The sequence below is a fragment of the Podarcis muralis genome, chromosome 2 (genome assembly GCF_964188315.1).
Source record: "Podarcis muralis chromosome 2, rPodMur119.hap1.1, whole genome shotgun sequence".
Classification (NCBI taxonomy): Eukaryota; Metazoa; Chordata; class Lepidosauria; order Squamata; family Lacertidae; genus Podarcis; species Podarcis muralis.
The window spans coordinates 56,283,056-56,299,725 of record NC_135656.1 but is presented as its reverse complement, the minus strand read 5'-3'; the positions used below and the strand labels follow the sequence as shown (position 1 = coordinate 56,299,725).

At 44.4% G+C, this 16,670-nt stretch overlaps 1 protein-coding gene across 5 annotated transcripts in view; it reads right to left on the bottom strand.

The window, feature by feature from the left end:
* FNIP1 (folliculin interacting protein 1) overlaps window positions 1-16,670 on the bottom strand; it is an 87,556-nt gene that overhangs the window by 37,775 nt on the left and 33,111 nt on the right. For 4 of the 5 annotated variants that reach the window (XR_013391912.1, XM_028718021.2, XM_028718023.2 and 1 more), the window contains exons 2-3: window positions 9,927-10,053; window positions 927-1,070 (exon numbers count right to left, since the gene is read on the bottom strand). Coding sequence is in view for 4 of the 5 variants with exons in the window: in XM_028718021.2 (XP_028573854.2) it covers window positions 927-1,070; window positions 9,927-10,053 (271 nt within the window). In the remaining variant the exon portion in view is untranslated. The remainder of the gene's footprint in view (window positions 1-926; window positions 1,071-9,926; window positions 10,054-16,670) is intronic. The other variant, XM_077924524.1, reaches the window with a different exon arrangement.

The window sequence follows — 16,670 nt, the reverse complement described above, 5'->3', positions numbered from 1 at the left end:
TTCAGGCCGAGGGAGCTGGTGTTTGTCCACAGACAGCTTTCCAGGTCTTGTGGCCAGCATGACAAAACCGCTTCTGGCACAACATGATGGAAACCAGAGCGCACAGAAATGCCATATACCTTTCCACTGCAGTGGTACCTAATTATCTACTTGCACTGGCCTGCTTTTGAACTGCTAGGTTGGCAGAAGCTGGGACAGAGCAACGGGAGCTCACCCTGTTGCAGGGATTTGAAGCAGACTGGCAAAAACTAAGTTGAGAGGGATTCCTGGTCCCATTCGGATTCTGACTCTAAGAAAACCTGTATTATTAATATTTTGGATGGAATCTTGAGTGAACAATATTTTCACAACTCATGAGAAAGCTAAAACTTCAGCGTTAATCACAAACATCTGAAAGTAAGTCGAGGATTTTTGTCACCAGCCTGTATGAAAACTTAACCTATGCAGCACATTTCTGGAGGAAAATTTAGAAATGGGCCAACTTATTGTGGGATGGCTGGCAACATATGTAAATCCATCCCCTGGGCCTTTGTTAGAATGGGGAACTGCATTTTCAGCTGTTTCCTGGTTAAATTGTTTCATCTTTGTTGGAGGACAAGGAGAGGAAGGGACTGATCTATACTATCACATTTGTTTGGTACATCCTTGCCCCAGGTTTCTTAGTGGCTCATTGGTCATTGTTCTTTATGAATGATTTTCAAATAAGCCACTTGTAGGAACATTCATCCTGCTGATATTCTGATAGTTTCCTTTTGCAGTCCTACATGACAACAGCCATCTGTTTTGTTGGACAACCACCAAAGAATAGCTTCCGGGCTCACTCCCTCCACCAGGAGCCCAAGCCATTTCCTAATAAGGCAATGTTTTCAAACATGCAATACAAGTCACAATGCCAGCATGATACAGTTAAAAGGGAGACCTCTCACCTGAAATTTTGGACATTGTTCTTTTGCTTCGGAAGAGGAAGAAGACGAATTAATTGAACTATCCAAAGAGGAAGAGCTGTCACCTCCAGGTTTGAGCTGGCAACATTTCCCAATGACTTTCATCTGAGCATCGCTGCAGAGTTTCTGGTGGAATAAAAATTGTATTTGTTACATTGCGTTTAGTAATCCTCAAAACAGTGTTCTGAGAATACAGATCACCTGCATCCGGGGCATAGAAAAGGAAAACTAGTGAGATGAACACAAGCATTTTAGCATTAGTGAAAGAATGGAGATTGGAAGCTAAGCCAACCATTTTGCAAAATAGGAATAATTTCAATAAGTCTTATCTTTTTGCTTTGGAGATAGATGTGTAATACACAAATCCAATGTTCAACATTTCATAAATCATATCTCAGAACCGTAGCAGTGAAAAGGAACCTTAGGGCCATCTAGTTCAATCCCCTGCAATGCAGGAATCAGTGTTTATATATTTAAACATAGGAGTGAAGTTGTTCCAAAGGAAGAATGGTGTTCAAATGTGGAAGATAAAAGTGAGCTCTAAATTCTAAGGAGAATTCTGTGTTAATTCATCCTTTGTTACCTCACAGATATCAAAATGCATAACCACTCCCTCTGTATGTATAGTTGCTGTCCTGCATGTGGCTGTGGATTCTCACTTGGTTTTCTTCAACCTGAGTTCTATAAGGGATGGGGAATTAGGCTCAGAGGATTCAGAGACAATGTTACTGCTAGGTGGATCCGTAGCTGGTTGATTGAACGAACCCAAAGAGTGCTCACTAAAGGTTTCTCGGCATCCTGGAAAAAAGGGACAAGTGGAGTGCCCCAGAGTTCTGTCCTGGGCCTATTGTTGTTCAGCCTCTTTATAAATGACTTGGATGAAGGAATTGAGGGGACGCTCATCAAATCTGCAGATGACACCAAACTGGGAAGGGTAGTTAACACCGCACAAGGCAGAATCAGGATTCAAAATGACCTTAACAGATTGGAGAACTGGGTCCAAATTATCAAAATGAATTTCAATAGGGACAAATATGCAAAACCTGGGAAGGTTTCGTTTTTCTTCCATATTTAAGTTTGGGGTAAAAAAAATAAAATCCCATGCAATCAGACTGCTTTCAGAGAACCACAGGAGCAGCTATTCATCATATCATCACCTAAAATTCTCCCTGTGATATAGATTTTGCAAACACCGGAACAGAACATTTTTATGAGAATGGGGACTGCAATTGCAAAGAAATATTTTAAGGAAAAAGGGCTCCCTCACTCAGCAGCTTACCTCTGCCCCCCCCCCCCCAGCAGTTTGCACTGCAGTTCTCCTATTTTGAGAACTATTGGAAGGTAAAGAAGTTAATATCTAAAGCAAATGTGGTGGCAATTGTGCACTTCCAGTTGTTGCTGGACTACAATTCCCATCATCACAGACTGCTCGTCATGCTAGCTGAGGCTGATGGAAGTTGTAGTCCAAAACCTCTGGAGAGCCACAGGGTTTCTCAGTACTGATCTTATGGCAGCCAGCCTAGCCTATGCAAAGCCAGCTAGAACTCCCTTTTCTTTTCTTATGGCTGCAGCACAAAAATTCATTTCTTTTCATAAGAACAACCTCCCATTATGAGAAGCTGATCATTAAAGAGACAATGCTGAACTCGTGCAGAGTTAGAATTGCTACTGCCTTGAATTTTTTTGGCAGACAATGGCTGAAAACATGTGAATGACAATCATATGACTTCACTAGAAACCCGTGAACTAGAATTGCATTTTATCTCTGATAAACAACAGCGTCTTGGGCTAGGCACAGCATCATGTGATAAAACCACACCGAGTCCACAGGGTTACAACATCTTTTGCAGGCAAGTCACACTGCAGCTTTCAGCTGATGTTGAAAGTTTTCTTAATAACACTTGGTAGCAAAGCATATATATGAATATGAGAGAGAATTCCTATGATGGCAAAACATTTTCCTCAAGCTAACTAATCAAGTCTATGCACGAACCTCTTATAAGCTTCCTACACAGCTTTCTTCAAAGCCACAGCTGAACACAATGTCTTAAGAGTGATCATTTCCTGATTCAAACACGATGGAAGATTATACCTTTGGCCTTTACAGTAGAATGCAATGAACTTAAGGATCCCGTGGTAAAAAGAGGTCAAATGGTCACAATCTTTTGGATGCCAACTGTCAGCAGTCTGCCAGCAAGCAAATCATTTGCAAAATGCAGAACGCAGACAAATTTTAAGATGTGCAATTTTAGAACCCAGCATATGCTGAAGAGTAACCTGCCGGACACCTAGATCAAATATCTGAGGTGTCCCTGCTCCTGTGTGAGGTTTTCTTTCGGATTTGAATGTCAATGAAATACAAGATGTAACAAGCCACCAGATATTATGCAACAAAGGGAACTGGTCGACTCGTGTTCCCGGCATAGCTCAAGTCGTGCTTCCAACATTGTAAAAGCGATTACAGAATAAGTGCAGAGCATAAAAGAACTTTGGAATCCCTGTCCCCAAGAAGAGCACGCATGTGCCATAAATAAACCCCGCAGGCACCGTCCTGCTAGCACCATCTGCCGTGCCCATTGAAGCAGCAGCACAAGGAGGCTTGCTGGCGATTCCATTTCTACATAGCTGGGAACTCTAACTCTGGTTAGCTCCGCTATTTGACCCCAAGGCTCTCCTCTGAGGCCAGACCCTGTCCTTGTGCACTTTCGGCAGCCAAAGAGGTCAATGGCAGTGGCTATTCTTTGTTCTCCAGAAACCGAAACCTTACAAGGGAGCAGTCTTGGTTTCAGGCAGGTCGCCTAAAGGTAAAGGACTCAGTCAGCATATCCCATTTCTGATCCTATCAGTAATTTAGTGTTTGGTGTACAGTGTTCACAACCATAACTGCAAAGCATCCGATTAATCTGCTTAAAATTATGGCCTACGACTCAGTGCTTAGGTTGACAGAGTGTTCAACATGTTCAAACTCTGTTAAGTGTTGCTTCATCCACACAGCTTGAAGTCAACCCTTCTCTACTACATCTCAGTAGTTTTCCCCTCCGTTTTAGATCCACCCTTTTCTTCCTTCCCATGCCTAACCTTACTATCTGGATCAAGTCCCCCTTCTAGAATATCTCTAAGCATCCACTGAGCATTCCCACTGTTGCTATCCAATAACAAATGTCAGCCCATTGGCACTTTCTACTACAAGCTTGCTGTAACCTATCACCTTGCTGTAGGCCCATCTTTCTTCCATTAACATCTCCAGCTTAAGGTTCTTGGCACAGGGGCCACACGGAAGACTGATTAACCCTCTGCATACCAGCAACAGTCATGGCCCAAGTTGCTGCAAATAACTCCCTCTCGCACACAAACACCGCAATTGTCAAACACAAAGCGCATATAACCTCCCCCTTGTCACAAATGCAGACTACACACAAATACAGCCACACGGTTCTTTCTCTCTCTCTCTCTCTCTCTCTCTCTCTCTCTCTCTCACACACACACACACACACACAGCAGACATGTACCGTATTTTTCGTTCTATAGGACACACATTTTCCCCTCCAAAAATTAAGGGGAAATGTGTGTGCGTCCTATAGAGCGAATGCAGGCTGCGCCGCTAAGCCCAAAGGCAGAACAGGAAGACGGAGCACTGCGGAGTGCTCCGTCTCGCTGCTCTAGCTTGGGGACGGCTGCGCGCAAACCTCTGCAGGGCAGCGGGGTGCCTTCACCCCGCTGTCCTGCAGAAGCTAGCAAGGCTGTTCCCAAGCCAGAAAAGCGAGACGGAGGGCTCCGTCTCGCTGCTCTAGCTTGGGGACGGCTGCGCGCAAACCTCTCCAGGGCAGCGGGTGCCTTCACCCCGCTGTCCTGCAGAGGCTAGCAAGGCTGTTCCCAAGCCAGAACAGCGAGACGGAGGGCTCCGTCTCGCTGCTCTAGCTTGGGGACGGCTGCGCGCAAACCTCTGCAGGGCAGCGGGGTGAAGGCACCCCGCTGTCCTGCAGAGGCTAGCAAGGCTGTTCCCAAGCCAGAACAGCGAGACGGAGGGCTCCGTCTCGCTGCTCTAGCTTGGGGACGGCTGCGCGCAAACCTCTGCAGGGCAGCGGGGTGAAGGCACCCCGCTGTCCTGCAGAGGCTAGCAAGGCTGTTCCCAAGCCAGAACAGCGAGACGGAGGGCTCCGTCTCGCTGCTCTAGCTTGGGGACGGCTGCGCGCAAACCTCTGCAGGGCAGCGGGGTGAAGGCACCCCGCTGTCCTGCAGAGGCTAGCAAGGCTGTTCCCAAGCCAGAACAGCGAGACGGAGGGCTCCGTCTCACTGCTCTAGCTTGGGGACGGCTGTGCGCAAACCTCTGCAGGGCAGCGGGGCGCTGCGCTCCAAAGGCTTCAGAGATCTTTGAGGCTGGCGGTGGGGGAAAGCAGCGCTTCCCCCCACCGCCAGCCCCACAAGCTCTGGTGAATGTACCTTGAACGCACCTTGTTTTAGAGGGGAAGAACAAGAAAAAAAAATTTTCCCCTGTTCTCCCCCTCCTATGGTCTGGTGCGTCCTATGGTCCGGTGCGTCCTATGGAGCGAAAAATACGGTACCACATTCATCCCCATCACAGTGTTAGGCTTGCTATAGAGAGGACAATATGGAGGACAAAAGCCACACCTGGGCTCTGGCAGGCAATCCTTGAAGAGCAGAGACAGCAATTTCCCTCTGCATCACAGTGCCAGGGTGAAGGGAACCTCTCCTCCAACCTACTGAAGAGGTAGAGAGGAAGATGGGGGCTGGAGGGCCACATAAAATAGCTGCCCTCTGGACCTCCCCTGCCCTAGACCATGGCATGACCTCTGACTTGTGCCCTGAATATGGACTTAGGCCAGTCATTAATGACATATTTTATTCATTTATTCAATTTACCCCCCACCTTTCACTGATTCGTGATTAAGCATAAAACACACACAAGAAATCAAAATGTTCATTAACATAAAACTGCTTTTTGTTTTGCTGTTGTGTTTGTAAGCTGCCTTGAGAGTTTGCAAAGAGAAAGGAGGAATATAAATGGCAAATTTAAACTCATTTTTACTTATGTCTGGACTGCTAAACTCTTTTTTTTTTCCTTTTGCCTGGAGGATGGGTTTGAGTCTGCTTCTGGTAACTGTTTATGAATTACAGCCAAAAAGGCAAAACAAAACAAAAGCCAGTAACACTTTCATGAGACAAAGATAAACAAATATTTATACAAACCAGATTTGCCCAGACCTGAAAAATACATGCATCTAACAGAAGGCAGGAGTTTTAATTTCATAATGTTCATTTTAAAAGTAGCAGTTTATAAATAAAGGGTTTATTAATGATTGATAGGTTGCCTAAGAATGTTTCTGACATGCATAATTCATTGCCTTGATGTTGGATGGGCTGACTTCAATCTTTCAAGGTTAAAGCCCCCAAACCATGAATCTCTATGGTCTAATGTTGTATCTTAAATGTAAAAAACAAAAATACCTGTTCAGGGTCTCTTGATAATAAAGCACAACTGATGAGTGTTTAGTTATCCTGTCTAGCCTCCCAAACACCTTAATGGTGCCACCACTCTTCCTTCAAATTCCTTCCCAAAACCAACCTTTTCCGTGAAAGCTTTGTAAATGTATCTGAAAGTATTACATGTTCCTTCCTTATTTAAGCCTGACTCCACTTTTCCTTCTCTTCTGCTGCTTTTCTGTGTTGAAAATTAATTTGTAAGCACTTGGGGGGCAGGGATTATTGTACAGTACTCTGTTCACTGAATAAATGAATGATGCTCTTGCTGCTGCTACTACTGACAACAACATTCGTGCTTAAGGCTGTAAGAGCCGTGCTAGATGGATCAGACTAAGGCATAGCTGTCAACTTTCAGATTTGAAAATAAGGGATCAGCAGCCTCACCTATCCCGGGGACAGTCTACAAGATATCTAACAATCTGGGATAGCAGCGGGAAACAGTGCTGGAATAAAGGAATTTCCCGCAAAAAAAGGGAAGGTTGACAGCTACGGACTAAGGTTCACATTGTCTAGCATTCTTGACAATAATTCCAGCAACCAGACTGGATAGCTCAGAATGTTAGAGTATGGTGCTGATATTGCCAAGGCTGTAGGTTTGATCCTTGTAAGGGACAGTTGCATATTCCTGCATTGCAGGGGGTTGGACTAGATGATATTCAGGGTCCCTTCCAACTCTACAATTATATGATTCTATGAACCAGCAGGTAGTCACCTGGAGACTGGCCAATGTTCAGGGATGCTTGGAGTTGTAGTCCAGCAAAATCTTGAGGGCACCAGTTTGGGAGGAGGCTGACCAGGATGGCAGAGATATTGTAAGTGTCAAAGCAATTCACAGCTCAGGCCCCAGAAAGTAAGGAGTAGCCACTCCAGATGAAATTAGAAGCCGTTCTTGGTCATACGTCTATGTAAATGTTTGTGATCTTAAGAGATATTTTCATTCTGCGCACATGGAACTGCCTTTTGAAACATGCCGACATTTAAAAGGTACAGCGCATGCTTTGACTGCCACAGTAGTGTTCTTTTCAGCAGAACTGTTTGTTATCAAGAAGTGTTGACAGGCAATATATTGCAGGCCTAACTTTCTTTTGCCTGGCCTTCTCCTGAGGCCATGTGTCCCTCTAAGCGAGAAATTTCACTCCAGCAGGCGTGGGGAAGCGGACATAGCCCTCTCGTGTGTGTCTGTGGGCGGGCAAACCCCACACAAATACATGCTCTGAAAATCAGCTGATTCTCCACCCGTTATGGTGGACAGCTTTGTTCAAGTCCAAACCTTCCATGTTCCTAAGCCAACAAAGCCGACACTCTACTGGAGAAGGCCAGGAGCTATAAATCATGCTGAGACATGTGGGGGTCAACAGGCAGAAGGCATTGAATTCTAAAACGCAGTTAACAGATGCTCTTTTCACAGTGAGAAAACGTCTGTCCCACACAGTGTTTTCTTGCAAAGGGCAAAAGTGCCGTGGGATGCAGCTAGCACTTTGTGTATGCCGTCAAGTGAAGGAGTCATTTGCCACTTTGCTAAGAGATGAAATATAACAACTTCACTGTCTACAAAGAGATAATGTCTCCGCTTCGGAAATGTACTCTGCAGTTACTTACAGGTCAAAGGGCTCAGTATGTGGCTAACACTTATTTTAAGGCCCAGGGCCTTGCATGTGAAGAGATGCCATCATTGGAATCCCCAGTAGTAGTAGTAGTAGTAGTAGTAGTAGTAGTAGTAGTAGTAGTAATTTATTATTTATACCCCGCCCATCTGGCTGGGTACCCCAGCCAATCTGGGCGGCTTCCAACAAAACACTAAAATACAATAACCTATTAAACATTAAAAGCTTCCCTAAACAGGGCTGCCTTCAGATGTATTCTAAAAGTTTGGTAGTTATTTTTCTCTTTGACATCTGGTGGGAGGGCGTTCCACAGGGCGGGCGCCACTACCGAGAAGGCCCTCTGCCTGGTTCCCTGTAACTTGGCTTCTCGCAGCGAGGGAACTGCGAGAAGGCCCTCGGCACTGGACCTCAGTGTCCAGGCAGAACGATGGGGGTGGAGACACTCCTTCAGGTATGCTTGTGAGATAGAACAGTACATTTCCACACTTCTTCAGTACCTCCCTTAAAAGTTTTTTCTTTCTTTAAAAGATCGATCTATACATCCAAGTAATAGATTCAATGTTTCCCAAGCTGATGAGACAGGGGTGGTGGGGTGATCAAATAACGGGTGGGGAGAAATGCCGGTATAAGGGAGAAGATTGGAGGAGAGACAGAATCTGGTTCACACTTAACACTAAGCCAAACCATGGCTGAGCTTGAACACATGTATGAGTTCCCATGTGACCATACCTGCTCCACTCTTCCTCCAGTCCTGCTGCTGCTGAGTTGGTGTGAGCTAAGCTAGTTTGGCTTAGCATTATGTCCAAACCCAGGCTCATGGTTCATCTTCCTCAGGAAAACAAGGAGTGGTAGGCCACAAAACAAACCTTAGCTACAGTTTGTGATTTAACTGGGGGCAAGATAAACAATGGATCAAGGTTCAGATGCAATGCTAAGCCAAACCATGGCTTAGCTCGCAGCAGTGTGGCGGTGGCAGGACCAAAGCAGCCACAATTTTCTCTTTGGGAGGCTGCATATTTGCTTGTTCATGATAAGGCTCAGGTGCGCAAAACATTTTTTAGCCTGGTAGACCAGATCTTTATCTCTACAAGCTCCATGAACCAAGTGTGCAGGCCACACCTTTCCCCGCCTCCTGCCTGATGTCACGTATGATGTCAGGGGTAAGGCAGGCGGGTATGGTTTGGGGGAAACAGCATTGTGAGGGAAAGTGGGCCCACAGTTTGGAAGTTCCCCCGGCTCAGTGCTAAGCCGCAACTTTTGCTAAGCATTACGTGAAAACTGGGTCGATGCATAACCCTCAAGCATGCAAGTGTCCTAATAATCATCTATACAGCAGTGCTGGGGTACCTGTGCCCTGCCAGATGTTATAGGACTCCCATCAGCCCCACCCAGCCAATGGTCAGGGATCATGGGAGCTGTAGTCCAACAGCACCTGAAAGACCACAGGTTCCTCTCTGCTGTTCTACAGTGCACCTGATTCACCCTCACTGGAATTATTTTCAAACTTTATTAAATTCTGGCTTGCCAGAAGACAAGTAAGGGAATAAACAGTGAAGGCATTTTCACCATCTAGGCTGTTCCTAAAGCTACAGGAAAAGGAGAGATCCTATGAGAGGAAATATGATATAACAAAGGGCTAGGTTAAAAAGAGGAGACTGCTGTAACAGTAAAGCAATTAGGAGGAACAGCTGAAGCACTAATGCACTGCAAACACAACCTCTTTTTAAACGTAGCGTTTTGAATATCTCTTTTCAAAGCATGGCTACTGATGCAAATAATTTATTATTGAAGCCTGCATGAATTAACTTTGCATTGCATTTCGGGGAGGGGGGGGTTGAGGGGAAAAGGCAGTCATACTAGTGTGAATATTGCTCACCGAGGCGGAGGCATCTTCAGTTCTCCTCTTAGCACTGGAGTCAAATAAAACATTTCGCCCTCTTCTTTCACAGTCCTGGTACACAATTAGTCGGATCTGACTTGGATCAAACTCCGGCAAAGGCCAGCTTTAATAGGGAGGAAAAGTGAGAGAGAGTTTCTTATCTCTGTGGATTTTACAAGAGAGTTTATTAAAAGAAGTTTCACTGACTTTATTAAGGGGTAACAACAGGTAACAACAATATACATAACATGCAAATTTAATTTGTGTAAATATATATCAACAGAGAAACCTCTTCATCCAACTTGCACAGTGGTATAAATAAATGGGTGTAACTCGACTGGGAACATTAATCTTTGCTACAACATTTTCTTTTTTAAAAAAAAATCAAAGGTACTTCAAATCCTAGTCAATACACAATGCAGAGTATGATTACAATGTTTGCATTAAAAAGCACCTAGTACAACGCCACTATTATTAGTGGAAAGGGAGATACCAGATGAGAACAATGCAATGTTTATGGGGAAGAAAGCTACAGGAGGCTTTGGCTTGTCTCTGGATTTTTATAGTTTATACCATCCCACAAAGAATTCATCATGATCACGGGATTGCCATGGCTAATCAGTTCCTGTTTCATAGACATCTGAGATATCATTTTATCACCACATTTATAAGAGCACAAAGGCCACTGAAATCATCTCCTGCACCTATAAAAAGGAGGAATAAAAATACCCTTCCTGGGACTGGAATATTAGATGCTTTAAAAAAGCAAAACTTCGGTCGGCTCCCGTGTGCCGTGCTAAACCGGTGCAGAGCAGAGCGGGGACTGCCTTCCGCGATGCTGGCCAGCTTCCCATTGGCTGCAGGAAGCTCCTGCAGCCAATGGGAAGCTGAACACACCTCCTCCGCGCCAGAAATAGCGTTTGTGCATGTGTGCGCACGTGAGCACACCGGCCCACTGCGGCGTCTGTGGGACCGTGAACCGGCCCAAGCCACAAAAGCTTTGCCAGCCCCTGGCCCAGATCAAACGCAAAACCAGGGGTAGGGAGCCCTTTTAGTGCACTGGAGCGGATGGTTCTCTCCTGTACCCCTTTCAGGCCAAGGTTGCTGAGTGTCAATTACCTGATGTCACAATGATACCAGGTGACCTTTTTTGCCCGAAGGGGTCTTCAGAAACCCCTTCTTTGTGCAGTGCTTTGAAAGGGGCTTGGCAGGCACTGCCCATCAGTTGATCAGTGATGTTTGTGAACACCCTTTTGGCTGAGCCAGGTTTTCATCTATAGGGGAGGTAGAGAGGGGTCGGCCACAGGGGCAGCCCCAATGCTGCCTACACGATGGGGGTGCAAACTCTGCAACTCCTCAACATTGGCCTCAAATACTGAAATTGCCAGAGAGAACAAATGAAAGCAAAGCTGAGATAACCTTGGAAAACTTTTTTAACAAATAAAACGTATGTTTAGATTAAAACTTTTTTAACAAATAAAACGTATGTTTAGATTCTCGCCTAAACTATAATCCCTGATATATACAAAGTGGCCCAAACTCTCTGATATATCCGTACTTGAAGTTAGCTTGGTATTTCATGCAGTGCTTAAAGTCACCTGCATAGATGTGGCATTTCTACATTTAAACCCATATTGTTTTCATCTTGCAATTGTTATTTAACCAACAACTCTACACCAACCCTCCCCAAACAAATCCTTTCATTTACCTAATATGCAATAAGCCCACCACCTCTTTCTTTAAGACATGGTTTCCATTTAGTAGTATTTTGACATCTGACTCTTGACAGCTGCTTGGCAAGGAAGAGCAGAAAGTGTTCCAGATCTTTAGGGAAGTCTGCTTATAAAAAGCTCCAAGAGCAGATTACGTGCTAAGAGGAGAGTGAGCTAAATATATATATATTAAAAACCCAGCCGCATTCATCAACATTTGATCAAGGTAAAATGAACCTGTTTACTCCTCCGTCTGAGCACATGCTATTTTAACTATCCTTGAAAGGCTTTGGTGTGTCTCATAAATTACATTTCATGATTGACCCAGCTAACTATTATCAGTGTTACATAACATGTCTTCCAAAAAATATTCCTTGGCAACTGGGATTGAGAGAAAGTGGAGAAGGCGAGCTCAGGGAACAGGTTCAGTGCAACAATCAATAAGACACAGGCACATTGAATCCACACGTTTATCCTTCCAAGAGCCAACCATATATTTTTGCAGATATAAGATGTGTGAAAAAGATTTTCCATGAATCATAGAATTGGGGAGTTGGAAGCAATTACAAGGGTCATCTAGTTCAGAGTTCCCCACAACGTGGGTCTTCAGCTGTTTTTGGACTGCAACTCCCATCATCCCTAGCTAGCAGGACCGGTGGTCAGGCATGATGGGAACTGTAGTCCAAAAACAGCTGGAGACCCAAGTTGGGAAACTCTGAATTGTATAGTCCAACCCTCTGCAATGCAGGAATTTCAACTAGATCACACATGACAGATGGCCACCCAACCTCTCCTTAAAAACTAAGAGAGGAGAATCCACAACTTCTCATGGGAGTCTGTTCCACTGTCAAAGTTGTTCATAGGACTTCTAGTGCAAGAAACCTGCAGGGCAGCAGGTTGGGGAAGGCTCTTTTAGAGAATCAGGCACCATTTTGTGCATGATGGCTAGGTTATTAACTACTACTACTGTGTTGTGTGGCTTGTCTTTCTTTTATGGGTAAGATGAAGAAAAGTGCTTGAATGGGCCATTGGACTAGACCATTGTTTTGTTTTGTTTTTTCAAGGGGGGGAAACAAAATGAATTGTACATTCTGAGTGAACTTCAATGAATTTTGACTCCTAATGAGCTGTTTATACTGTTTGGATCTAAAAACTATGGATCCACCCAAGAAAATATATCACTGTATCCAGTACCTATACAAATTGTCGCATTATTTCATACTTCTGGAGGAAAGTATACTTTATTATTACTTTGAACACGCAAGATATGAGATACGGCAAAACACTCTACGGCTGCCCAGAATCTGATGCTTCCGGGTACATTAAGGATGGTTTGCTTTGTAGGAAATACTTAGTGTAGGAAGTACTTTGTCTTCTTTGCAAATGTGTAATATCTAAGTTTTAAATTGCTTAACAAATAGGTTGGTGTTTTGCCAGCCCTACCTCCACACACTGTTGTTGCCCATAGGCTGAGATCGTAAGAGTGATCAAGAGGTGCAATAAACAGAGGAGGGGCTGAATGTATGTAATTAGGTGAAAGATAATAACCAGAAAATGAGTATAAAGGATTACATTAGAAGAAGTAAATAAAAACAAAAGGCCCTAGATTTTCTCTCCCTTGGTTGCAGGCAGTAAGGCACTTTGGAATGACTTAAGTTGTGTTCAGGACACTGTACACCATGCATTTTAAATAGCTGTGGGGAAACATCCTGTTCATGCCTAAGCATCTTCCCCAATCAGCTGAGGACCAGATGTGACCTTGATCTTTGACTGTTCAGTATTACAAATGATGTGGTTGATTGGTCGTACAGGCTCCATAAAGAAATCAGGAATGGCTGCCAATTAGCTGCTGAGCTAAGTTTAGGGTGCTGGTTTTGGTAAATAAAGCCCTATGCAGCTTGAGGCCAGGATATCTGAAAGATCGTCTCACCCCTTATTTGCGTGGCAAGGACCCGGACCCCAAGCTTCCCCAGAATAAACCCACGAAAACAAGGATATTGATTTAATGGGATAAATAAGGCCACAACTTTATTGGTTACAGAAGTGAGCGGCATTGGCTTAGGCAATTGGGCGAAGCAAGACTATAACCTGACTGCTGCATGCCTGCAGGAAGTCTCGTTGAAGGGTTAACCACTGGAAGGGGGGAGCCCTCTGATGTACATCAAATTAGGGCCCCCCGCCGGGTCACCGTTAGGGCTGTGTCTTGGCCCTAGCCCATGCCCAGGCTTCGGACAGGAACCACACCCCCGGATCCCTTTAACGGGATACCCTTACCATGTAGGGGCAGGTGGAGGCAACAACCTCCCCTCCCATAAAAGGCTTACCCAATGCCTAACCGCCAATCAAGCCATGTCAGAAAGGTGAGCACCATCATCAAGAAACAGGGCCTCCTGGGCCGGGGACCCTGCTGATGTGGGCAGCTTATCTCCGCCCACTCCAGGGTCACTATGGAGACCTGGTTCCCGCCCGCAAAGCAACCCCTCCCTAATGGGGAGCTGACATAGCCAATCACTGCACTCTGAAGGTGAGGGTCTCTTATCAGGAGTTCCATCCTGCCTAATTTAGGAATCAAGCCTTTAGCTGTGTGACATTGACTTTGACATCCCTTGAATATTAGACAGACATCTCTGTTGTCTTTTCTGCACCTACCAAAGACTTTCTCTTTCAACAAGCCTTTTAAGTTGAGCTCTTTCTGAGTCTGCATCTATAATGGAACTGTTTTAAAAACGTTTTAGTTTTTCTTTTCTTTTTTATCACTTGTTTGCTGCCATGGACTCCTTTGGGAGGAGGAGTGGGATAGAAATTTATTCAATAAAAATAAATGACTAAATCTGTCTAGGCTTAGTAAGTGTCCCATTACACATTTTAGAGTTGTGTCCTTTGGATACAACCATGCTTCTGAACAGGCATGCATTAGATCACACTGTAAATGATCTTTTACAATGGTCTGATTTCAAGATAAATATAACATTCACATTAAGGACAATTTAAGAAGGATGTTGATAAGCTGGAACGTGTGCAGAGAAGGGCAACTAAGACGATCAAGGGTCTGGAAACCAAACCTTATGAGGAACAGTTGACGGAGTTGGGTATGTTTAGCCTGGATAAAAGGAGACTGAGAAGAGATATGATAGCTGTCTTCAAATATCTAAAGGGCTGCCACATGGAAGATGGTGCAAGCTTGTTTTCTCCTGCTCTGAAGGGTAGGACCTGAACCAGTGGATCTGAGTTACAAGAAATGAGATTCTGACTAAACTTCAGGAAGAACCTTCTGACAGTAAGAGCTGTTCCAAGCTGGAACGGACTCCCTTGGGAGGTTATGGACTCTCCTTCCTTGGAGGTTTTTAAGCAGAGGTTAGATTGCCATCTGTCATGGCTACTATAGTTGATATTCCTGCATTGCAGGGGGTTGGACTAGATGACCCTCAGGGTCCCTTCCAACTCCACAATTCTATGACTCTATGATTCTAACCGAAGTCTATGACATCTGGAGGTTGGGGAAGGCTGTTCCAAAAAAATAAAAATAATAAAAAAAATAAAGCTATCAAACCACTATTCCCAACAGCATATCTTAACTAAAGTTATGAAAACTGCCAGGTGATGAATCACTTTAAACTATTTTTAAAGGACATCTACGCAAATGATATTTATAGTTTATGCCATCTTATCTGTTCTGCATGCCTTTCGTGTTAGCACCTTTCTGGAATGTTGATAGGCAAAAGCACACTGGAATAGGTCCTTGCTCCATTTGTCTGGTACCCTTGCCCCTCTGACTCTTTCCAAGAGTCACCAAAGCTGTTCGCCTCAATGGAAAGTATAAGTGACATAATGCATCTAAGCACCTAGTACTGTTTAACAAGGGAAACATCCAATCCACTTGCTAACTAATGATCAAATTACACTTCGGCTTATAGTATTTATCATTTGGATTATATTGATGTAGGTGCAATGATTTACACTGCATAGGAAACCAGCCAGCATTAGGCTACTGTTAGGATGATCTTTGGGTTGGAATTAGGAACACTGTAGATTTTTAGAAGTTAATATAATGGGGGTGGTGGTTTAGGATTAGAAATTACACATTTGTTAATGGTCATTTGTAGAATTTGTGACTGAAAGTATGGCAAACTGAGGTTGAGATGGGATTAATACAGGCACAGGCAAACTTGGCCCTTCAGATGTTTTGGGACTACAACTCCCATCATCCCTAGCTAACAGGACCAGTGGTCAGGGGTGGTGGGAGTTGTAGTCCTGAAACATCTGGAGGGCTGAGTTTGCCTGTGCCTGGAATAATACAACACTATAGCACCTGGAAGAGTTGAATATCACAGGGATTGCTAAATTATCGGTTAGAACCCAACAGTGGATGATTATGAGACCTGTGGATTGAACACTTCCTCCTATGAAGGAGGGGAGAGGAATAAACAGTGACAAAACTCACCATCAATAACAGTATGTCAGTAGTTACTAACAAATGTTTATGTTGTTTAAATCCAACTTCTCTCAAAAGGACTTAAATTGTGCACAGGATTGTAGCATTGCTAATGGATTTGTAGCTCCCAGCATTGACAAGGCCACTACAGCGTGTGATACAATGGTTAGAGCTCTCAGACTAGGACCTTGGAGGTCAGGGTTCGAATCCTCTCTCACCATATACATCACTGGGTGATAATAGGCCAGTCACTGCCTCTCAGCCTAACCCACCTCACAGGGTTATTGTGGGGATAAAATAGGGGGGGTGTGCATGCCAGCCACCTTGACTGCATTTGAGGAACGGCGGAATATAAATGTGGTTTATAGAAAGGTGAGATATAAATAAGACCTATGTTGTTGGTTGCGTTGAAATGCTGAGGCAGCAAGAAGCAGGACCTGCAGGCCACAATCTGCTCACCAAGGTTAAGTACCCTGCCCCTATATGGTTTGCTACCGTGTGCCCATATTCTGGGCTCTGAACTGGGAAAAATAGTTCCCGTTTGCCTGGGAGAATCGGTGGACAAAGGAAGGTTAAGCCTTCGGTTGTCCCTCTAAC